The sequence below is a fragment of the Rhipicephalus microplus genome, chromosome 2 (assembly GCF_043290135.1).
Source record: "Rhipicephalus microplus isolate Deutch F79 chromosome 2, USDA_Rmic, whole genome shotgun sequence".
Taxonomy (NCBI): domain Eukaryota; kingdom Metazoa; phylum Arthropoda; class Arachnida; order Ixodida; family Ixodidae; genus Rhipicephalus; species Rhipicephalus microplus.
Window position 1 is genome coordinate 32,019,933 of NC_134701.1, and position 25,803 is coordinate 32,045,735.

At 45.1% G+C, this 25,803-nt stretch overlaps 1 protein-coding gene across 6 annotated transcripts in view; it reads right to left on the reverse strand.

Moving 5' to 3' along the window:
* Positions 1–25,442, reverse strand: part of bbc (choline/ethanolaminephosphotransferase 1 bbc) — a 178,108-nt gene extending 152,666 nt beyond the window's left edge. For all 6 annotated transcript variants that reach the window (XM_037420248.2, XM_037420249.2, XM_075886361.1 and 3 more), the window contains exon 1: positions 25,002–25,442. In XM_037420248.2, coding sequence (XP_037276145.1) covers positions 25,002–25,238 — 237 coding nt within the window. In that variant the 5' untranslated portion in view covers positions 25,239–25,442. The remainder of the gene's footprint in view (positions 1–25,001) is intronic.
* Between the last annotated feature and the right edge of the window lie 361 nt (positions 25,443–25,803).

Genomic DNA, 25,803 nt, shown 5'->3' on the forward strand with positions numbered 1-25,803 from the left:
GACAAGGCCAAGGGTCCAACGGGCAAACAACAGCGTTTATTGCCGAAGCGTACGACTGGGGTTACATCACGGGAATGGAAGACAGTGCTTTGAGCGTTACCATTTAAGCACTAGTGGGCGCATGCGCACTAACGACAGTTCGGTTATCAGGTGTGCTATCGCGAACACCACACTTCCTCTGCTTTTATTCGGAAGCTAATAGTTCACGTTCCCTCTCAGAACCAATCAGGCGGTCGGCGATTTCGTAGCGGGTAGCGCCGATCCAGGTCGCCTCGAGAAGTGTCTGTCAGCAACGTCGGTGGTGAAGGCGAAACCCTAGCTGCAGGCAATGAAGGTACTGGCTCCGGTTCGGTGTCACTCTGTGGCCACACGGAGAAACCGTCGTCTTGCGCGACGTCTTCGGCAAGCCCTGCCGTGCCTTGAAGTAGCTGGTTCTTGTGGCGCCGCCACTCGAAGCATCCTGAAGATGTCGACGCTCGTACCCTGAAAGACACTGGTCCACTTTGAGCCATCACCACAGCTGGTACCCATTTGGGCTGTCCCCTGTAATTTCGTGCAAGTACATGATCACCAACACTCACGTCACGCACACGACACTGTCGGTTCACCGTCTGTCTGAACTGATTGTAAGCCACCCTTTCCCCCACGGCGGGTTTGAGTACATCGAGGCGGGTGCGCAAACGTCGCCCCAACAACAAGTTGGCTGGTGCCTCGTGTGTCGTAGCGTGGGGCGTGTTGCGATAAGCGAGCAGAAACTTGTTGAGCTTTACCTTCATAGGTTGATGCACGTCATCCTTTTTTAGCGCGTTCTTCAGGGTCTGTACGAAACGCTCCGCAAGTCCATTGGTGCTGGGATTGTAGGGGGCTGTTTGCACGTGTCGGCAACCCATCTCCCTTACAAACTGCTTGAACTCCTCTGACGTGAACTGTGGGCCGTTATCCGACACGATTGTCTCAGGGAACCCAAAACGAGCGAAAACATCTCGTAAGCACTCAATTGTTGCATCTGCAGTAGTTGAACGCATCATAAAAACTTCGGGCCACTTCGAGTGAGCATCGACCACTATAAGAAACATTGACTGTTGAAATGGTCCTGCAAAATCTATATGTATGCGCTGCCACGGCGCTGAGGGCCAGGCCCAAGGGTGCAACGGAGCTTTGCAAGGGGCACTGCGCTGTTCTTGGCAATCTGTACATGACTGCACCATACGCTCAAGGTCCCCCTCGATGGACGGCCACCAGACGTAACTACGCGCAAGCGCCTTGCTGCGAACTATACCTGGGTGACCCTCGTGTAATTCGGCCAGAACTGCTCTCTGCAGCTTTGCGGGAATGACTACCCGCGTTCCCAGCAAAATGCATCCTCCATGCAATGTCAGTTGATTGCGTCTGGCGAAGTATTGTTTCAGTCTATGGTCATTGACAAATATTGGCCAGCCTGTGCTTATGCACTCTTTTACTTTCGCCAGATCGTTATCCTGCTCTGTGGCATGGGCAATTCCCTTGCTCGACACTGGTAGGGAGGCCAGCCGCAATGAATAGAAAGTCTCTTCCGACTCCTGCGTTTCGTCTTTCACACATGGTAGCGGCAAACGGGAGCAAAAATCGGCTTCTGCGTTATCGGCTGATTTTCTAAAAAGAAGGTCGTATCTGTATGCCGACAACGTCACAGCCCACCGCTGTAGGCGCGCAGCCGCGATAGGCGGAATACCTGTTGTTGGCCCCAAAATTTGCTGTAAGGGTTTATGATCAGTGATTAAAGTGAATGCGCGGCCATAAATATAGCAGTGAAACTTTTTTATGCCAAAGATTATGGCCAGCGCCTCTTTTTCAAGCTGGCTATATTTCTTCTCTGCCTCGGAAAGCGTGCGCGAAGCAAAAGCAACTGGCCTAGACTTCCCGTCCTCAAAAACATGGGAGAGCACTGCACCTACCCCATACTGCGATGCGTCACAGGCCAGCTTTAATGGCCTATCCGGGTCGTAGTGGGCCAGCACCTGCGGCGATGACAGCATTCTTTTAACTTCGTTGAACGCGTCTCGGCAGCAGTCGTCCCAACACCAAGGAGCGTCTTTCCGTAAAAGCTGGTAAAAAGGCACAGCCATTGTTGAAAGATTAGGCACAAACTTTCCATAATAATTAACGACACCCAGGAAGGACTGCAGTTGCTGCTTGTTTGTCGGTGCGGCAGCGTTTATGACTGCTTCAATTTTCTCTGGTGACGCAGATATTCCTGCTGCAGTAATTTTGTGCCCCAGGTAACAGAGCTCATTTTGAAAGAACGCGCATTTTTCTTTCTTTATTTTGACGCCTCGCTCCAGCAACCGTTTCAAGAGTGCGTCTAGGTTTACCAGGTGTTCTTCAGCGTTTCTTCCTGTGACTAAGATGTCATCGAGATAACAACAAACTCCGTTTAGGCCCTTCAGCATTGTGTCCATTATTTTCTGAAAAATACCTGGTGCTGACGCTATTCCGAAAGGTAGCCTGTTGACTGCAAACAGCCCTTTCCGCGTGTTCAAAGTCAAGTACTTCTTCGACTCTTCTGACATGAGTACTTGTTGGTATGCCCTGTTAAGGTCGATCTTACTAAAGTGCATTCCCCCGGCCAACGCAGCTAATAGGTCATCAATTTTAGGTAGCGGGTAGTGTGTGATGTCCAGAGAGGGGTTTATCGTTGTCTTATAATCCCCACAGAGACGTATGCTTCCATCTTTTTTTATCACTGGCACGGCGGGCGTGGCATATTCTGATGTATTCACGGGTGTGAGTATTCCCAGCTGCACCAATTTTTCTATCTCTGCTTCTACTGCTGACTGCAGTGCGAATGGCACATTGCGTGCCTTCAGGAACCTCGGCCGGTGATCGGCTTTGAAGAACAGCTCGGCCCTTTCGTCTGTGATAGCGCCTAGCTCATCCTTAAACAGCATTTTGTATTTTTCGAGCAACGATTCTAGCCTTTCCTTCGTTCGCGAGGACAAGTCGAACACTGACCTTGAGACGTGGTTGAGGCCCCAAATCTGGTTCCAGTTTAGCCGTACTGTGCGCAGCCATTCACGCCCTAGCAGTGGTGGTCCTGCTTGATCGACGAGGTAGAGTGGTAGTTTCGCCGTCTGCTCCCCGTGCTGCACCTTGACGACCGCCACGCCGCAAGGTTGGACGAGTGCTCCGGTATAGGTGCGCAGGACGATGTCTGTTGGTCCGCATCTGGCTGAAGGGAACTGCTGCTTGAACTGCTTGTAAGGCATGATAGACACCGCGGCTCCCGTGTCAAGTTCCATTTCCACCAGTGCTCCATCTATTTTCAGTCCCACAAAAATAGGAGTGCGGCCGGACGCCACTTGTTCCGAAACGCCTATGGGTGGCACCTGCGTGACCACTTTCAGCGTTTTCACTCTCCGTTTCTGCTGATACCCGCCACAATATTGCCCGTTGCTGCGACAGGCCCTTTGAATATGCCCTTTCTTTCCACACTTATAGCACGTATTATTAACGTGAGGGCATACTGAATGAGTGTGGCTCGGAGAACCGCAGCGATAACAAGCCAGTCGCTGCTTACCGGAAATCGCTTGCGCCTCGTACAAATCAGCAGGGTCATAATTGCATTCTCCCTCCATTTTGTGCAGCTGTGTGGCCACTGACTCTACGACTCTAGTCTCGGCAACATTCTTCCGGGCCGCTTCCATGGCCAGGGCGCGCTCGACTGCTTTCGGGAACGTCAGTTTGTCGTCCTCGGTAAAGAGTACTCGCTGCACGTCCTCTCGCAGTAGTCCACAGACAAAACGATCCCGCAGCGCTTCGTCCAAATTTGCTCCAAACTGACAACTCTGGGACAACTTCCGAAGTTCAGCAACATATTCGGGCAGAGACTCGCCTTCGTGCTGTGCTCTGCGGTAAAACTTTGCTCGTTCCCCGATTATGGACGGCTTTGGGGCAAGATGTGCATCCAAGAGGCTCTTCAGTTGCTCGAAACTTTTTCCCGATGGTAGGTCCGGTGCAGCCAACGACTTCAGCAACCCATACGTACGCGGTCCGATGATGCTGAGGAATGCGTGTACCTTGTCGCTGTCGGGAACCTTGTTGACAATCAGAAAAGAGGTCAACCTCTCCTTGTATGCCGTCCAGTCGCTTGCAGTAACGTCGAATGACTCCATCTGGCCCAGCTGCCCTCTGCTCACCATCTGGCCCAGCTGCTCACCAGACCGCATTGTCGCTTCTTCACCACACTGCTCGCTACTCTTCATTTTTCATCCCATCCTCGTCGCCAGTGTTGAATCTCGTCCAGGGACTGACAAGGCCAAGGGTCCAACGGGCAAACAACAGCGTTTATTGCCGAAGCGTACGACTGGGGTTACATCACGGGAATGGAAGACAGTGCTTTGAGCGTTACCATTTAAGCACTAGTGGGCGCATGCGCACTAACGACAGTTCGGTTATCAGGTGTGCTATCGCGAACACCACAACTTTGATTTGTGCAAGTTAGTACATTGTTAGCGGGGAAAAACAGCGCAACAAAAAAAGAGGACACGAAAACACACTACACATTCGAGCACTTAAACACTATGTACTGTAATTCTGGTCGTGCTCTTATCCCATTAACTATCAACTCCACAGTTGCCATTTACTGAGCTTTTTGTTAAATTGGATGCCTATGAGTATCGACAGCATTTGAAGTAACTAAACAAATAAATGAATTGCCAGCTAGAAAACTGTAAGCAGCCCAATGCTAGTTGAAACTAGACATGCTAGCCAAAAAATTGAGCCACGTTGAAAGATTTTTATATTAAAAAATTGTTATCTAGTAAAGCACAGAGTGAAAAGGCAAATTGACCTCAAAGTTCTTGTTCCAGATCACTAGGACATCAAGTTCCAAGTGGTTCTCTTCTGGTCAATTTCTATGAGCAAAATATGGGCCACATACTTTTTTAAACATGTAAGAAGAGACCGAAATTCACAAGTATACAACCAAAGAAAGTATAAAAGAAGCATTTCTATGCAAAAAAATTATTATTGTGTTTATCATAGTTGCCGCATCTTTTAATAATGTGCTCTGAAGCAGAGAAGCTCAGCTTAACACGAGAGACAAGCACGAGAAGAGGGCTTCTCCAATGGAACGCAAGCATTGATGCACTGCATGCCCAATGAAGTGTCTAACACCATCTCTTTCTAAATATCAAACAAGATCCTGGCTGCGAAAACAGATGGCATGGCAATTTTATTATGTGCGCAACCAGGGGCACAGCAGGAAATGTTTTTTGGGGGAGGAGGGGGGGGGGGGGGGGTTCACCAGACTTGACTGGGGGGGTACAGGCATCAGCTTTTCTCTGTGATGTGGTATTTTTAGAATATTGTGTACATGTATTCAAAGTCATGAGACTCCCCCCATCCCTCCTCCCCCCAATCCCCATGCATATATGCTTGTGAAGAGATTAAGCCAAAGTAGAGTAATACACTCCGTGCGGGACCTATAAGGGGCGCCTTGAACCGGGGGGGAGGGGGGGGGGGCGCCACTTGTGGTGGTGCGGCGGGCGCGCAACGTTGAGAGTCGTAGCAGACAGCGCCTAGCTGCTTTGATAGCTATGCTGGCACAAGCGCCCGTTACCGGCGGGTTAGTGCATACTTCGAGCAGAATTTAAAGATATCGCAGGGAGACAATCTTCCGCGATACCACCATGAATAAATGGGAAAACTTTCACGAAAGCGGCCACTTTTTTTGTGTTAGTGAGTGCTTTGCTGCCCGTCGCAAGGAATGATGGCTAAACGCATGTGTGAGATGTGCGTAATGCATGAGGCTTGCTGCATAACTATCACGGCAAGCCGTCATTCTTTCAAACTTAGATTATTATCGATGCTTGCCCACTGCCCGCGTACTTGCAAAATACTCTGAGCGTTTAGAAATATCAATGGCTCCACGGCCACTTGCCGTGAAAACTGGCGTGCTCATTTGTTGCTGTGCCGTGCCCCGGCGATTTTTAGCCACGAAGTCTCGAGAAGTGCTTTGCTTGAAATTGTCGTCGTTCATCATGATCCCCGTCCTTACTTCATTTCTCGCGCAGATCATGCTATGAGCTTGAGGCATGGGCGAGAAAGAAAACGTGAGAAGATTTAGTCCAGAGAGCCTGTTCCGCGTGCATGCCCCGTTCTGTCTTTCGCTTCACCTTGTAGAGTGCTGATGACGACGGCGCAATCAGTTCGGCCATCTTCACGTGTCGTTCATTTACTACAACCTTTTGCGTTGTTCATGTTGCTTACCGAAACAAACACCGACACGCACATCCGTTGCTACAGCATTCGCAAAGCATTGTTTCTTGCCATGTATAGTTCTGCTATACTCTACGCCCTGCATCATTTCTTTTTAACATGCAGACTGTTTAACAGCCGAAGAAAAAGGCTTTTGAATGAACGAAATCCGAAAGATGGGATTCAATTCATTACTTCCAGCGGCTATTTTCTTTGGAGCTACAGCACTTGGTTTTAGACACAGGAACGTTTGGGATGCGATATGCGATTTGCTACGCTAGACGAACGAAACGAATTGAATTCTAAGGTTATGTAAGTGAAACGTATTTTTCAACGACATTAGGCTTTTTTACGTGCATTAAGCTAATTAGTTATTTAGAAAATGATCTATTGCTAAAGATTTTGGGATTTAAAAACAAAATCATTTATATAACAAGGCACCACCCATTTCACGGCCAATCCCCTATGGTGCCTTGCGCCAGTTTAATAAGGACCAACCGACCAGCTGACGTACTAGCTTGATCCTATCGAGTGCGCATGCGCTGCTGGGTGGCTGCTGTGTTTACGGTAAAATGCTACATAATTCAGTTTGCACCTTCACTGGATTGGATAAACTTTTATTATTAGATAAACTTTTATTATTGGATAAACTGATAAACCCATCAACTCAGGAAAGTACTAATTGACCTCGCATTGCATTCCTCAAAACTGGGAATGATACATGCCGAGGTAGTAATTATTAGGGTTCATTAAAACGTCCCATCAGCCTTGATCTGAAATAAAATTTCTCGCATGCGTTTCTTTTCTAACCAGCTCTATGGCAGCAAGAACATCAGGCAAGATCATCGCACCTACAGAGGGCATCTGAGACCAATTCAAGCACGCATCGGCAGAATGCAAGACAGCAGACCAAATGGGAACTAAACACTTTTTACGTCCCACAGCCGTGATCCACTTATTTCGCTGCCCAATAAAGCAGTAACAAGTCGAGAAACTCTGAAACTTCGTTCCTGCAAAACAAGCGTGTATACCTGTTGGTACAATCGACTTCGCAGCAGTTCATGATTCAGATAAACTACGTGCTAGTGAACGTTGGGGGAGTGCTTCGTTCTGCTTGGTCTCTCAACGTTTGTCTTCTCTGACGGCCGCACGGTGGCGCGCCAGTCTCAGTGCACGGAGTCTATAGCAGTAAGACATAAAGTGGATGACCGGTAGAGTGGCCGTTTTAAGCAACGGCCTCACATCGCACCAGTGAATGGACTAGTCTTCAAGAAAGTAGCACTGCGACGACTTGCCCGATGGAAGAAGACATCGTTGATTGTTAATCTCTCTTAAGCGTAGATAGCGCAGTCCTCTTCGGGGCAAAGTGCGTTTCACAAGTCAAGGACGGCTCTGCTTACAGCGTGGAATGAGAATGACTGCATGCCTATGGGAATGATTTTGATGTTGAGCTCCATATGTCAAGCTGCCCTGCCAAAGTGATCACTTTTAGTCAACACTTTTTACTTTAATGCACACATCCACACATGCCTGCGATATGTAATAGGTTCAACTGATTGAGATATATTGCTGAAAATCACTTTTACACCGTGCCAGAGTGATTCTGTTTTCTCCCATTGCATACTTCTTGCTTTTCAGTGGTACCTTTCACTTGCAGACGTGGTTCGCGGATACAAAAGGTCTGAACGGCAATGCAACAAGCCAAGTTTGTATATAACGATTCTCATAAATTTTGGGTAATATATGTGGCATATATTATGACATGCAATGCGCAGGATAATTTTCGTGTCAATTGAAGAAGATAACCAACAGTATTCCGCTGTGTCATGTGTCTGTTCTTTGTGCAAAATATCGCATGCACAGAGTTTATTTCATTTCTTCTAAAAAATTATTGTTACTATGTATATTGTTCTTAATATTGCATAATGACATGTCCACGTCCATCCACGTTTCTTCATCCTGTGCATTTCTTGTGCATTATGTCGCTAGTTGATGAAATCGCTCGGTGTGCCCTAGCTTCTAGTCATGCCAATGTAAAGGGACCAACAGATGAAGCAAATCAATATAAATATTTTTAATTCGTCGCATATTTTTTCAGCTTTGTGTTGTTTATTTTTTCGCTGTTTGCCACACCGCTGAACTATAAAACTCGTGATCACTAGAACTTCCCACGCTACATTTCTCATTAGGCTGCTTTAGGTTTATGACCATCACCGTATTTAGTAGGCCTTTCTAAGGTTGTGATTGGCCTGCACGTTTGCCTGTGCTGCACCTTCTCACTAAACAACACTTCTGAGTGCCTTTAGCAGTTGGGGCATAACAAAATAGGTATCAATATATTGTACACTCGCATACAAGTGAAGTTCACTAAATAAACCAAATATTCTGTCGCGTGCGCATGTGTGGGGGTGGGGATTGATCACGTGCGTGTGTGTGTGTTTAGATATTAGTAGAACGTTCGAAGAGTCACACTGTAATATGCTTGAACATGGCCTATGAGACCTTGAAACTGTGTATGGTTTTACAATTAAAACGAACCACTGCCTAGAGAAAATTTTTCGTAGCGATCGACTCTGGCGAGGTCCCTTCCGGCGGGTACAAGTATGACCACCGGTGCAGCATCAATCTCGTACTTAAAACGCTCACGGCCCAGATTCCTGCTCAAGATCTCACAGAGTGTAGTGATATTTTATAGACATACTGATATCTCACAGACATAATGAAATCTCACAGACGTAGTTGATATCGTATTTTCTGTGGCAAAATGCGAATCAGTCTGGCTCGAGTTTGACCGTGGCTTCCTTTTATCTAACAAAAGAGCTATCATTGGATCTATTTATCCACCCCATCATCATCTTACGGCGACTTCTGTGTTAAACTTAATTACATTCTAAGTTTGCTTGAATCTGAAAATTACAATGTAATCGTTTTAGGCCATAAACATTGACATTACAAATACTAATGATACCTCTTGTGTTCAATACTCCAACTGTTGTAATGATGTATTTCTCCCAGCCACAGCACGCTCATTGATCATATACTCATTAACATAAGATCTTTTCAAAAGGCCGGTGTGGTCAATTTCAATTTGACAAACCATTATACAAATTTTCTGTTATTAAATTTATTTAAACATACTGCCAATCCCTCACGGGATTCTCGCAGGAAGGGCATAGACACAGTACATGTCTGAGATTTTTAAGAAATATGGGGTTGCACAGTCGGTGGAGCGTAGTACACATTATAGATTCTTCATTGAATAAGTATGAACAAGGAACGCATAGATTTTACAAAAGTAACATACCATACAGGTTTTGATATTACAGGTTACAAAAAAAAAACTTCTTCACTACAAATCTTTTCAAAAATTCATGATTTGGTGACAAGATAAAACACAAACGAGTTGATACACACATTCACTCAGTGCTACAAGTTAAAGTCAGATCGTGTCAATTTTCTTTTCTACCAGCCTTAAGAACTCTGTTAAACTCGTGGGACCAGTTATTGAATTGCCTAGAGAATTCCAATCCCTTACTGCTAATGGAAAGAAAGCGTACTTGAAACAGTCTACGTTGAACCAGTATTCTGTTAGCCTTTGGGAAAGTTTTAGTCCGGTTAGCCTTGTTCGATCAACGGATATATAGTCTGAGGCCTCTAATTTTAGGTGACTGTGAATTAGATCATACAGAAATTTTAATCTGGCTATCTTGATTCTATTGTCGAGGGTGAACAGGCCAGCTTATTTTAGTAGCACTGTCGGAGAGTCGCTCATTTTACATCAGTTAAAGATAAACCTTACCGCTTTTCTTTAAACACCTTCCAACCTATTGATTAATTCTTTAGTAAAAGGGGCCCAGACTATATTGGCGTATTCAAGTATGGACCAGACATACGTCGTGTAGGCCAACAGCTTTACGTGGGGTGGGGCCTGTCGCAGTCGTCGTCGGAGCATAAACAGGCGTTTCAATGCTGAAGAGATGTTAATATGCGATTCCCATCTGTTCTCGGTGGTTAATGTAACTCCTAGGTATTTATGCTCCGTTACTCGCGCAAGGGGGTTATTGTTGATATTATAAAGAATGTCAAAAATGTTTCTTTTTCTGCTTACAGTCAGGAGCGAACACTTTTTGGAGTTCAACAGCATCTGATTCTCCTTGCACCAATCTCATACCTTTGACAGGGCGTTTTGTAGAGCTATGCTATCTTGAATTGTGCTAATTTCGCTGTAAATCACACAGTCATCTGCAAATAGTTTTATGTTAACTGGTACTCGTGATGGTAAATCATTAATAAAAATAAGGAAGAGAACAGGAGCCAAAACAAATCCAGGGACTCCTGATGATACCGGTGTGATTGTGGATGTCTTATTGTTGAATTCTAGGTACTGCATGCAATTAGGTAATCTTTAACCTAAGTACCAATGACTGAGTCCCCAAGCACATTTTCCAGCTTTCAGAGTAGTTTTACATGAGATACTGTATCGAAGGCCTACAAACTATACAAACTAAAATATACAAACTGATAGCAAAATATACAACCTAATCGCAAAACTAAAATGGCCAATAGGTGTGCTTTAAATTCTGCAAAGTTCGTTGATATGGTATCGTGCTTCGACGGGGAGCACTTATCACAAGATCTTTGCGTCAACAAAGTGTTCAATGGCTTGACCAAGAAATTTGCAGGTTTCATGAATACGTGTACGTCTGCATACATCATATCACGTTGGCGCTAAGCCCCTAGAAACCCGTGGATTATGAGAGGACTGCTGCGCAGCATAGAAAAAAAAAGACACTCTTTACAAATAAGTAAAGCTCAGGCCATTCAAGTTGTCTCTTTGGGCCCACCTTGAAGTGTATTCACAAACACTTACTGTCCTGCTTAAAAAAGCTAAAAAGACCTACTATCAAAATAAACATAATTAGTTCATTTATTTTTTATTTCAATAATAAAAAAAAGAGTTCTTACATTTTGATCAGCCAGAAACACTTCAAACAGTACTTCGGAACGGCACCAGCACTATAACCAACACCATTGCTATCGCCAATTCATTTACCGATTCATTTTGAAACAACTCTATATCGACTGTCACTACCTTGCCTTCATTGCCTCGCTTGTCTTACGCACTTTTATTGAAACCCACATCACCTATATGATATGTGGGGTTTAACGTCCCAAAACCACCATTTAATTATGAGAGACGCCGTAGTGGAGGGCTCCGGAAATTTCGACCACATGGGGTTCTTTAACGTGCACACAAATCTGAGCACACCGGCCTACAACAATTCCGCCTCCAGCGGAAATGCAGCCGCCGCAGCCGGGATCTGAACCCCACATCACCTGATGAAATTCTATGCACTATAAAAAGTGTGAAGACAACAGGATGTGGCCTAGTGTCACAGGTCCCGTTAATTAGGGAGGCGATCGCCGGGCTAATTCCAAGGGCCGAAGTATCGGCCCCCCGAACCGCACCACGAAAGCGTGGACAATTTAGAGGTGGTCCTATTTGGCGCGCCAGCAGACGCCGGCTGTGGCCCAAAGAACAAGTCAGAACCGAGAGTTGATAAACAAAACACAATTATATTCTCAGTTATGGCAGATCAAAACGATACACAAGTATGCACACTCGACAATAGTTGAATACAATGTGTCACCAATCAAACAATGTACTACACAGTACAATCAGCCACACTCGAAACAACGGACACAGACAACAATACGCACGACAATGCAGTCGCATACATCAAACAACCAACACACTTAAAGACTAAAGAGTTAGGAAACTTATTCAGTCCAAAGTCCTTGGAACAAAAGTCTGGATGATACTCTTCCGAGAATCACTCACTCAAAGTCCAGCGTTGTTGTCGTTCCGCTGCCCCCGAAGTTTCTCTTCCAGGAAACCTCGCGTCTTTAATCGGCCGCTCTCCAGGCTCCAAACTTCTTCGCCAGAAACACGTCGGCTTCACACACGCAGCTGTTGCCACGCGTCTTCGCTCGATAGCGGTAGACACACACTCTTGCCTGTAGCTCGAGTCTTCACCTCTCACGTGGAAATCCTCTTCTTCTCCTCCTTTGTCACGGGTGACAAAAGGCTTCGCCCACAAGGCGGAACACCCTACGCACTCTGACGCATACTTTCTTCTTCTCCTGCTTTGTCACTAAGGACAAAACCTTCACCGACTACACGGCGGAATACCCTACGCACTCTGGCGCTAACTTCCGTCTTCTCCTGATCTCCCATCTCGGCTGCTCGATTAAATACCTTCTGCACGAGATTCCAGAAAATTCTCATCATTTTGTCGGCGCGATACGCAGCGAAGGCTGGGGAAAGGGCGAGACGGTACGAGGGCCGTCCGCGACGGATGACGCAACCCTGCATCACCACGCCCCTTTCCATCGAGAACGTTCTAGGGCTTGCTCGGCCGCCGATGCGAGGAGGTTCGTTGGCGAACCTACGCTTCCGAGGGGAGAGGGACGCGCGCCCGGGAAGTCTTTGGATGCTTGTTTTCTTTTTTTTTTTATCGTTGACCTCGCGGCGTCACTCCTGCGCTTCGTCGCGAGAATTGGGCGGCGCGCCCTTTTTGAGCGCTCGTTTTGTGACACCTAGATTCAATTTATCCTTCTAATATCAAGCTTTTTGCCCCCAATTTATGATCAGTGCTTTCAGATCTTATCAACACCTAATTTCGTTCTGGTGTTTTTCATACTATTCTCAAACAAGGAAACATAACACTTATATTTAAATAGGGAGAATGAAAAGTTTTTTCTAATCACCATCTGATAACAATCATTCCATTCTTTAGTGACATTATCGAGCTCATTGTTAATCCCCTTACAAACTACCTAACAAAATTTAATATTTTGTCACCTAAGCAGTTTGGTTTTCTTGCTAGGCTGTAGACTGAATCAGCGCTAATAAAACTATCCGATAGCTTAAAACAGGTTATAGATAAAGGTCTATGGGTAGAAGCGGTATTTATTGATAGAACTAAAGCGTTTGATACCATTAACCACTCTATCTTGATTGCTAAACTTGACTCCCTGGGAACTGGTGAGCCGACTTGAGCCCTTCTACAAAGTAACCTTTTTAACAGGACCCAAGCTGTGAATTGCTGCGGTGTTTTATCCTTTCCAATGACAACTAACTAGGAAGTTCCACAAGGTTCCATTTCGGGACATCTCTTATTCCTCATCTACACACGGTTTTCTGAAAATATCAACATTCTACTTTTAAAAGTGAACACTAACTACGGTAAAAGGACAGTATTGTTTACTGCGATTTCATCCTGGAAGTCACTTCCATCAACAATTAAATCAAGTCCTTCATCACATTATTTCCAGTGTCAAATCAAACAATTTTTACTAACCACACGCACCCCCTGTTCGTATTTGTGCATTTATATATGTATTGGTTTAAATATATTTATACTTATGTGTGTATCCTCACTATGTATGTATATTCCTCAATAAATAAATAAGTGCAAGTTTCTTATATTGAAATAGTTTCTTAAGGTTTCTTAAGGCTGGTGCACACCGGCGACTAGCAGAAATCGCGCGACCAATTGCGACTGGTCGCAAAGCGACTGCTTTGGCTTGTCGCTTCATGACCAATTTTTCAGTCGGGCGACTGCAGTTGCAAAGCTGCTGGAACCAATCAGCGATGCTCAATTTTTGTTTTTTTTTGTTGTTTTTTTCAACGCTGTGCGAGAACGGACGAAAACAATAAATGCGGCGCGCTCGGTTCGCTTCGTTCACTCAGCTAGCGGTAATCAGCTGATCGGCGCCGGTCGCGGACGTGACTCTCCAGGATTGGGACTTCCGGTCGCTCGCATACAGCCTCTGCTGGTGTGAACATCAGTCACTATTTAGTCGCCAGTTGCGAGTGGTCGCGCGACCGCTGCAAGTCACCGGTGTGCACCAGCCAGCCTATAGTTGTCAATCCTTGTTTCTGTTATTTGTACTTGTTCTAACAGGAGGTCCCCCTAACAGTTTTCACTTTGGGACCTGCTTCTATATTATACACAGTTTTTTCCATAAAAAAAAAGGTGTCAAAGCCTTGGCGAACACTGCGACACGTTTTTTCGCATGCAGACATTATTCACTGTAAAAGCACCCAAGAATTACTTGTGATAATGGCACTGCTTAGTTTCTAAATCATGTCAGTGCCAAGAAACAAAAAAAAAAAAGGTTGGTAAGTGGCGTGAAGGGGGGGGAGAAGAGTTTAAACCCCCCCAAACCCCCCCTGGCTACGCCACTGTGCACAACATCCACAAGCACAAGACTTTCAATTAAAGGGCGCTGGCAAAGAAATTATGAGAGATATCCCGTTCTGGCATTCTCTATGCGCAGATGAACACTACCTTATCAAAATGGGCTGCCAACACTTTGAAACTCTCTGCAACTCAAAATGTGCTGCCCATTTCAATTGTGCATACGGTATTTCAAGGGACCACTAAAGGCAAATAATTTATGTCAGAGTGACAGCTCAATGTACGCACGAGAACACATGCGCCACGAGTAGGACATTTGCAAAATGATCCCAATGATGTCTACAATTAATCACAAGTCATTGAACTAGTTACACCAAATAAAAAACTTTGCATGCATGAAGAGATATAATAAAATGCTGCTTGTTTGTTCTGCTTGATTCATGGAAAAAAGAACCACTGGAAGTTATTATGGGGAATAGCACGAGTAGTTGAAAAGTTCATTTTGCCTGGTAAGCTAAACAGATCAAGCCATCTTGCGGGGCCCAGTTGAACCAAGTACGTCTGCCATCTCAGAGCCCACGACAGGCCAATGTTCAATGGCCGTTGTTGCTGCTGTGCCTCCCGCTACTTTCACTCTTCTGCTAGTAGCCTCGGCGGCTGTGCAGTAAAGCTGGGCAAAGTTGTGCATGGCAACAGTGACGTGAAAGTTTCCACTTTGAGGCGGGTGATTTGAAGTGTGCTATCATGATGTGAAACACTAAAATACCATTTTATTTCAATATAGGCACTTCCTTGGCATAAAAGTAGCACTACAAGCTCAGGGTAAACTGGTGGGCGCAAATACAGACAACGACACAAAAAAGAAGAGACAGGGACAAGACATTTTAGGAGATGATGTGGAAATCCCGGAACACGTCGAACCCATACTCAAGAAGGGTCCGAAGTTTAGCTATGAATCAGTTGTACCGCCCCAGAAATTGCTTGCTTTTAACAAACTTGTAGTAACTAGTGCACCTCAAGATCAGTATGTGCGTTGTTTGCTTGAGCGCGTCGACGTATTGTCAAGGACTGTGCATAGGGCAGACTGCCATGAGCGTCGGGATCCCACAGAACAGGTGGTCGAGTATTTCAGAGAAAACGACCTTTGCCTTCTTCAAGCAGATAAAAGAGGGCGGTATTGTTATTTTAGGTTCTGGGTCGTATGCTGAGAAGGCTAAGAAGGCAATTTCTAAAAATTTTGTTTCTGTTAAAATCAGTGCTGTTCGTGTTAAAACTAAAGCAGTTAACATGTGCAAAGACCTTGAACTTCTTCGGTTGGCATGATATATTGGTACATGCAAAGGTAATGCAAAGTATTTTTCGCTGCAAAGACGCACAAGCCTGAAGTTTCTTTACGAACAATAGTTAATGAGCAAGGTTCATGGCAGCATTTGATTGGCCAGTTCTTGATCAAAGAACTGAATGTGTTGGATCCCTTCGCTACAAAGAGTTCCGAGGATGTTGTGCAGTTTTTGCAGGTGGAAAATTCTACAGAGTGTTTTCTGGTGATGTAGAGTATCTATTTTACTTCGTACCTCATGCTCAGTTGTGTGCGAACGTTCGTAACTGTATTGAAGCTAGTGGAGTCATAGCTTTTCAGAATGCTGCCGGCTTGTCAGTCAATAATTTCATGTCGTAACAAAAATTTTATTTTCGCTCTACCTTTGTTTAGTTTGAGGATGGCTTTTATATATAGCGACAAGGTATTTGTATGGATCCTGTGTGGCACCTATTTTATGCAATATTTTCATGGTGGACGTTGATAGGTGTTTAGATAGCACTCTTGACGAAAGATGTGTTGTTAAAGTTTTTAGGTATGTGGACGATTTTTTAACTCTATTAAAGAGGCCCAATTTCACTTCCTTGGACAACTCTGTAGATTCTATTCTTAATGCTTCTAAACAGTGCGGAAAGGGCTTGACCTCATCTATGAATTTTCCACTAATAACTCGCCGCAGTTTTCAGATCTATGTCTCGTTTTAGCTGACCACCTATGTTGGTGTTCTAGTCCCCGTGCGCAGAAGGCCATTTTGCCCTATGATTGTGCGCATTCTAGACTTGTAAAAAGGAGGATTGCCAATTGATTGATTGATATGTGGGGTTTAACGTCCCAAAACCACCATTCGATTATGAGAGATGGCGTAATGTAGGGCTCCAGAAATTTCGACCTTCTGGGGTTCTTTAACGTGCACCCAAATCTGATCACACGGGCCTACAGCGTTTCCGCCTCCATCGAAAATGCAGCTGCCGCAGCCGGCATTCGATTCCACAACCTGCAGGTCAGTAGCAGAGTACCTTAGCCACTAGACCACCGCGGCGAGGTGGGGATTGCCAAATTGTGTTTATGTTCCGCTATCAGGAAATCATGCACACATGCAATGCAATAAAGCATTAATGATCAGGTGCGGCGTTTAATTGCTGCCAGGTGTCTTTGCACAGTATTGACGGCAATTGCAGAGGTTTTTCTGCGTGATGCCAAAGCAGCCTATTCCAGCGTGGACCCTGGCCTGCATCGTAGGTGGCATTCAGAGCTGATGCCTTATATGCATCGAATTTCCCACAACCTGAAAAAGATAGCGAGTAGCCACGGCATGCCGATTGCGTTCTCTGCCCCACGTAAGCTGGCTGGACTTTGTCCCAGAATCTCCTCTGGCAAGAAGAGATTCTGTGGTTGCAGAAGGAAGCATGCATTTGTGTATGTGAAATGTGCAACTGGCGTCGTCTACGAAATACTGCTGTCTTGTGGGAAATTTATGTCATACGGGGCCTTGCGTAAACGACCGTGCAAGGGAACATGAGCTTTCACTTAGAAATAATGGAATCACACATTTAGCTGCTCATTGCAAACCCCGCCGCGGTGGTCTAGTGGCTAAGGTACTCGGCTGCTGACCCGCAGGGCGCGGGTTCAAATCATGGCTGCGGCGGCTGCATTTCCGATGGAGGCGGAAATGTTGTAGGCTCGTGTGCTCAGATTTGGGTGCACGTTAAAGAACCCCAGGTGGTCTAAATTTCCGGAGCCCTCCACTACGGCGTCTCTCATAATCATATAGTGGTTTTGGGACGTTAAACCCCAGATATCAATGCTCATTGCAAAGCTTGCATGTGCTCGCCGATTTTCTCAGAAATTAGGATTTGGGGTCAAAGCGCTGATACCACAGCCCGTCAACTGAAAGACGCCTTCTATATTGCTGCAAGAGGCAATGCTTGTACAAGTGATACGTCAATATCCTTGTTTGATAGTGAGCGTGATTTTTTGCACGGCCTGCAGTGCGCTTTTTGGTTTTGACCTTGTGACCACTTGACTATGTTCTTTCGTGACTATATATTTTAAGGATGACGAATAATTAAATTCAGTTAAATTGGGCTTGCCCTGTCTCTTCTGTTCTGTGTCATCTGCATTTGCACACACCTGTTTACCCAAAGTTAAGAGCTTGCCCAGTTTTACTAGAAGGTTTCCGGACCACTATTTCAGCAATCAACACCGACTTGATATTTGATTTTAGGGCACTTTTTCAAATACAATCACTGCTCACAGTGACTGCAACAGCCCCGCATGTGAAATGCACCTTTGCTTTGGCACCAACTGGCAGCAGCTCAGATCCTTGGGAGTGCTCCATCCTAGCAGCAAACTTTTTCAAAGGAAAGAGTGGGCAGGCTTGCATGGCAGTACAAAGGCACATGCCCTTGCCTCAGCAGTGCAATTTTGTGTGTGTGTGTGTGTGGGGGGTCACAATAACTTTTCTAAGAGCCTTCCTTCAAAAAAGCTGTCAACGTGATGCTCATGTGCGCGCGGCTTTCGGTGCTGACGTACCCAAATACGTTTACAGAAAAACCACTCCGAGTCCTGTCTCACTCAGAAAGCGAAACTGCGACTGACCGCAACAAAACAGTCTCCAAGTTATTAACTGCTGTGTGCTCAAGCAAACGAGCTTTCCAGCCTAAGTGGGCCATCAGGTACTCATTGCAACTGAAAAAACAAGATTCAACTGTTTTCGCCACAGCTCGTTCAACCCTTTTTATGATGCTGATGAGCATGGTTATCCCAAGAATATGTGGCGCACAGAATTGATGATGCGACTGACCGCAACAAAACGGTCTCCAAATAATTAACTGCCGTGTGCTCAAGCAAACGAGCTTTCCAGCCTAAGTGGGCCATCAGGTACTCATTGCAACTGAAAAAACAAGATTCAACTATTTTTCCCACAGCTCGTTCAACCCTTTTCATGATGCTGATGAGCATGGTTATCCCAAGAATATGTGGCGCACAGAATTGATGACAACTGTAATTATCCTTCTGCATGTGGCCAGTTAGAGTTTCTAATTACATGCCCACACTGGTCTCTCCTCTTCCTACAGTGGCACCTGTTAAACATTGTTGCCTACCTTATATATGGAATGGGGAGTGTGAGAAAAAGAATCAGTGGAACAAATCCTCCAGCAATGACAACTGAATCTAGTTCTGCATGGAAATAGAACAAGATGTCTCGAGACTCCTGAGGCAGCGATTGCGCCGATGGATTAAGGTGCAAGCTTGCAGCAAAGCCTTCTCCAAACTATGCAGTTTACAAAATAAACAAATATTCCTGAGCCTCAAAAAAAAAAAAAGGGAAAGAAAAACAGCATACCTACAAAGTGAATGATGATGAGTGCGTGAAGCAGTGGAATTGTTTGGTGTTACTGTAAATCGCCAGTGAGACTTACCACTGACACATGTAAATGAGCGCCAGGAGGTGTACATTTATACACAATGTTTATTGGTCATAACTGGTATGCTGTGAATTTCGTTTTGTCTTCACTGTTACTTCTGTGTGGTATCGAATCTAGCCTCAAATTAGTTGGCAAAGACGAGCTATTCCCCTGGTGCTTGTTTCTAGTCATACAAAATTCATTGTAGAGCATATCGAGACGTCATGTACTGCACAAAAAAGTTCTTGCTCGTCATGATCACTTTCCACAGTGTCATCATGATGGCATGTAGTGGGTACTTTGCATGTGCTGTGCCGTGATGGCAGAAACAAAACGTGTGGTCTGGAACACACTAGTTCATCAGCATTATCGTGAGCAGCGGCTGCAGTGCGGAACGCCAAAGGAGAAGCCTCAACCGTAAAGAGCTTCGCGCCTCGAAATACAGCTGCTTGAATGAGACAAGTTTGAAAGGGCTTTCATTTTTCACTCTACATAAAGACTCAACCAAACACATGCAGGATATAGAGATTCTTCCCCCCGTTTCGCATTAGTTTAGACGTGCACAGGGTTCATTTTCAAGGGGGTTCAGCACCTCCTCCCCTCTAAGGGGAATGTATGGGGGTAGACTTTTCAGTCCCCCCACCTCTTAGGCCACCCTCTGCCCCCCCCCCCCTCTCTGTGTGCACGTTTGTCAGCATGAGCACACCACAAATGAGGCAAAATTGAATTTTTTTAATGAAGAGCATTAATTAACATCTGAAGGGGTCGTATAAATCACATGAAAATGCGCGATGCCACACTACAGCTACAGCACTGCCTTGGACAACACAAGAGGCCATTCACAAAAGATATTCACAGCTATACAAAATGGTTCGTGGTATCAACAGTTTCTTTATGGAGAAAAGCTGTTGCAAAGAAAGATAATTTTTATATGGCTGAAAACATTCATAATTTTAGTTGACATTAGTAAATGACAGCTACAATGCTACCCTTTCAATGTTTCAAACATCAGCATCAGGCAGTGCAAACATGCCAGTGTCTCTAGATGAAAAAATATTTCAATATAGCTAGCTCAGTTTTGGTGAGACTTTCTTAAGCATGGGTTCTATATGGCTAGAGCACTTGCTAAAACACTTAAAAATGGTTGTGAAAGGTGCCCATGACATCAGCAAGTACCAAAAACTGTGGTGCAGACACATTTTCTTTCAGGCTGCTCACAAAACAAATTGAGAGAGCGGCAGCATTCTCACAGGAGGTGATGAGTGCCTCACTTCTCAGATATTTCACAAAGCTGACTAAAATGTGAATATTTTAAACCTTAAATATGTAGGAAAGGATTAAGAATGAAAGAATTAAGAACTACAGTAAGGTGTTGCCCCCGGCAACTTCAGCAAAAAACAAAAGCTCTTTTTTTTGTTGTTATGAGTATGCCTCATAACCAGGATTTTGTTATGAGACACACTAATGAGAAAAGCTTTATTACAGGTTTTCCCACTCACTTTAATCCAAGTCTTGAATATTGTGCATGCCATTCAACTAATCTGACCCCTACCAAGCTATTTAATCCATGTGCCAAACATTTAATTCAAGCACCAACATATTTATTCCAAGCGCCAACTCAATTAGGCCGCGTGCCACCGTATTTAGTCCAACTGCCAATAGATTTATTTCAGGTGTCAGTTTTAATCCATGCACAAAAAAGCAAAATACGGGGCATAAGAACGGCAGTACAACTGAAATGCAGTTCCTACAGTACAATGAAATGCAGTTCCTACATCATATAAGATAATAGTCGCAGAGTAGAACAAATCAATAATATTTGTATTCACCTCTATTGTTTGTACAAAAAAAAATTACCATGTTTGTACTTTACTGTGTACAAGTTTGTAGATGAGTGCTAGGCCCGGGTGGAGCCAATTCAATGGCAACAAAAGAAAAAGCAGGAACATATAGGCTAATATTTTGTGTTGGTCACTAAAGCTCATAATTGAATTTGTGTAGCATTACATGACCAGGACACGTCATGTATTGCGAAGGACAGACTATGGTTATCAGAGTGCCGGAACGCACACCAAGATATGGAAAACTTGGCCATGGGTAGTGATGGGTCAAAAGCAGGTGTATGCTCAGGAAATTAGAAGGCCCTCAATGGGCAGAGTGAATTAGAGATGACTCACCAGCACGCGGCCTGAGTTGGCGTTTGGATTAAATAGCTTGGTGCTCAGATTATTTCAATGCTGTGCGGATTATTGAAGCTGCCACGCGAAGTTGTTTGATGTGCACCTAATGATGAAACCACTGAAAAACTTGGCACAGCTCACATACCTCAATTCAATAACACTTCCAAACTGACAGTGGCACTTAAATACAGAGTTGGCTGCTCATAAAGAACAAAGCAGCCAGCATAAACCAAAGGCCGTACAAATAGCCAAACGCCCTCATGTATCTATGAAAATCGAGTCATTTTTATATGTATTACAAGATCCTTTAGGTGGAAATGGTAGTAAGTATAGAATGAACACTTAAAAACAATCAGACTTCCTGACATTCAGGCACATATTGATAGCCTTAGCAATCATTTTGTGCAGAGTGAGGAAGTCGCAAGAAGACTTCCTCCATGCATACTGCATGTCATTTTCTTAAACAGGCCAGAGGTAACAGCCATGAGGTGACAATAAACAAGACTACGACATGATAGTGTGCTGGGGAACACATCTCTCTTTTGCAATCATCTCTGACGAGATAACAAAGGCCAAGTGTGACATTTGCTTTGCCCTTTCTTGCTTCGTACGCCATGATTACACCAGAATTTTCAGCCTACAAAACACCGCATATTATTATAACCACTGAAGTTCGAGGTGTCAATAATCCTAAATAGCAATCCATACCCAATCCCAGGGAATTGCAATGCGAGCAGTTCGACGGGCATGCCATTTCTAATCTCTATGAGGGCAAATGACGTTTGAACACACTTTTCCCTTTTAGTTATGGTTTGAAAACTTGTGAGGCAGTGTAGGTCACGAGTGTAGCCACCAATTTTTTGGGGGGAGGAGGAGGCTCTATCATACTCTATGCATGTTTATGCAACATGCAAAGTTGAAAGATTTCATGGGCAAGTGGAGAGTTGGTTAAACCACTCTAACACCTCCCTGGGCTTTGCCAATGATGTCTGCGGTCTGCAAAATAACACACCACGCGGCAATTTTCTCAGTTCCAGCCAGGTACATAAAAACAGGTTTGACTTCTGTGTAATGCAAGTGTTGAATTCTAGTTTAGGAGCTGAAAATAACAGTTTGCAGTTCTATTTTCAAACTGTATACTTTAAAACTTGCAACTCTAACATTACCAGATATAGATAGTTTGACTCATAGAATAAACAAGAAAGCAGCCAGAATGTAGCAAAGACATTTTTCTTGTGCCACCAGCCTAAAAAAGTAGCCAGACCTGGCAACCCTGCTGCCACTGCACAATGTCTGGGATGCAGTAGTAGCAACTTCCCATGGCCGTAACAGCTGCTCGTTAAACCTTCTATAGAGCGAGCTCATCAGGCACTTTTGCAGAGCCAGGATTAATTTTTTTTTTCAGATTATATTACGTCTGTCTGTATACAACATCAGCTATTGCAAGGGGCTGTTGAGAAGTAAAACTAACAACCAAAATTTTCTTTGTCTGGCTGTGCACTTTGAGATTGCGTCCTGTGACGTAGAAGAGCCACACGTTCCTTGCCTAGAAAAAGAATGAAGCGATGCCTCATCGGGAGGGCACGTGTGTCCCACTGAGCCTCGCTACAAAAGCGGCAAGTGGTCAGAGATAAGGACGATCACGCTAGGTGGAAGCTGCTATCAATTCAAGGGGCCCCAACATGCCACACACCTCCACGGCAGATAACAGACGCTGACACATATTGCAAATAAAAATTCTATGTTCTTGTGCCGCAAATAACTGCCTAGCTGTGTTTTCGAATGAGTGACGAGAACAAGTGGATAAAACTCTCTCTACAGAGGCCACTCGGCCAAGTGCTTCTTGCAGCAATGTCACAACTCCCTGACTCAGGTGAACTTTACAGTTTTTTGCATCATTCAAGATATGGCATTCCACACAATGAAATACAGGTGACGTGCCCCAGTGGCAGAAACAGCACACACACCTGTCTATAACTTTCATGCTGAACGAAGTAGCAGCAAGGACATTTTTTTCATGCTGCACACATCGGCAGCAATGTGCTATCGATGGTGTTTATCCTGCCATTGATAGGACGATGCAGCTTGAAGAAAATGTCCTTGCTGCTACTTCATTCAGCATGAAAGTTGTAGACAGGTGTGTGCACTGTTTCTGCCACAGGGGCACGTCACCTGTATTTCATTGTGTGGAATTCCATTGTGTGGAATGCTATATCTTGATGCAGAAAACTGTAAAGTTCACCTGAGCCAGGGAGTTGTGACATTTTCGCAAGAAGCACTTGGCCAAGTGGCCTCTGTGGAGAGAGCTTTATCCACTTGTTCTCGTCCCTCATTCGAATACCCAGCACACAGCTAGGCAGTTATCATAAGGCACTTCCTCAGGCTTGGGCCAGCACTGTACTGTCACAGGAAGGGCCGAAAAAAGATCTCGAAAACCTCGGGCAACACAGTGTTTGTAAGCCAAACAGGTTATTGCCTTATCCACACCAGAAAAATAGAAAGTCCTGCCCCGCCACATCAAAAGTCAGCAAACCAGCAAAGTCACTAGAACCAAGAAACCTCGGTATTCCATAAGTCGATACTTGAAAGATTTGCCCCTTAGTGATGAAATCCCCAAAAGTATCAAGACCATAACATTCTTATACCCATCTAGTCTACATGAAAGATTTGGAATGGAACGCACACCTCAATTTTCTTGCTTGGTCACAAATCACTATTCGTCAAATAAATGAAAACTTTCAGAAGTTTGTACTACAGTGACACTAAACTTTTATTATAAAATGCTGTGTTATCACTGGTGACATGGTTTGTTTTGTGCAAGTTCAAAAAAACTTTTTTTTTTAAAAGATATTGGACACAAGGTTTCATTGGCATGACCGCGATAGCGATATATACATTCTTTTCATTTAAAATTGCTGGTTCCCTTTTTTTATATTTGGTAATGCTGCCAACAGGCGATAATACATATGTGATACCATAGCTAACAGAAAGGAAAATGTCTAAAAAGAAGCTCATTAAGCACAAGCTTATCACATATATATCAAACAGTGGCCCTGCTTATCAAAAACCAAGCAATGAGGAAGTACTGCGAGCCAGTCGTGCAGTCTTCAAACATTCGCTTAGACTGCTTCAATAATAGACGGACCAGTTGAGCAGACCTTTCTGGCTTTACGGCAGCGTGTCAAAACAGTCTGAGAGGACACGGTCGCATTACATTTGCCAACTTTTGCACGCACTTCCGCGTGACCCGTACGCGCATAAAGGCCGTATCTGGGAGCGCTCGCGACAGACGGGAGCACGTGTTTCTTACAACACGCGATCAAGTGTAAACGCAATACTTGTTCGGGGAATAACCTTCCGCAGTCACACCAAGCGTTTCGATTCGGGTGCTGCTCATCACACTGTGGACGACGTGCTGCCCCGTCGTTACAACTGCGGCTGAAATAAAATATCACCACTTCGGCGGATTGCGAAAGAGTGGCGGCAAAGGGTGGAGGGGCCGTTACGCAATACGGCACCAGCATTCTGGGTCGCCGACGCAGGGACGGGCGGAAGCGACCTTCAAGCAGGCAGGAAAGTGGGCCGAGACCTCGTCGTCATCGGCCGAAGGTGTCCCCAGCAGTACCGTAGCAATGAAAGAAGCGCTGCTCACCTCTTGTGTGGCCGTCGGGCTGTACCACACGAGCAGCAGCGATGTGGCAATGTTGACGAATAGTCCCGAGAGCGTCATGAGGTTTGGTGCCAGCCAGAGCGGGCACTTGCTGGTTACCCAGTTCCAAAAGGGTTGCATGAACGGGTCCGCGAACGACGAGCCCGAGCAGCTGTACTTGTGCTCGGAGAGCCGCTTCAGCTGCTGCTGGCTCAGCATGTCGGCCGAACTGAATATCATGGTGGCGGTCGCAGGCCTTACGCGAACGCAGGCACTCACCGAATGACTCGACGGCCCCGAGTCGCCATCAGACGCATCTGACGCACTCCACAAGCAGCACTGCCACTACACACTCAGGTAATTCGCCACAGCCCGAAACAGCGAAGCTAGAGCAACCCCCGAATATACACCGAAGCCGTCAGGCCAGAGAACACCTGTCAGGCTACTCCGTTATTAGCTGACCTTAATGATGATGATAGCAGTGAGCAAAGTCACCTGTCGGTGATTGCATCAGTTTCGGTTTTGACAACGCGCTGCCAACGCCTCCTCTAGAAAGATGCTTCCGGTAGAGTGTACTAGAACTTTTGAGTGGCGCGACCGAAACGCTTTCCCCTTGCTTTCTCCATCCCCAACTTGTGGCGAAAGTAGCGGCGGCGCTGCCATCGCCAATCTTCCCACTTGGTTTACTCGGCTGGCTCGGCGGCATGACCGGCATCTCGGTTTTAGTCGCGAAATGACAAAGAAGTAGCGTCTAAACCATTGTTACGCGCCAAATTGCACAACTGGATATCCGCGTGTGCAACAA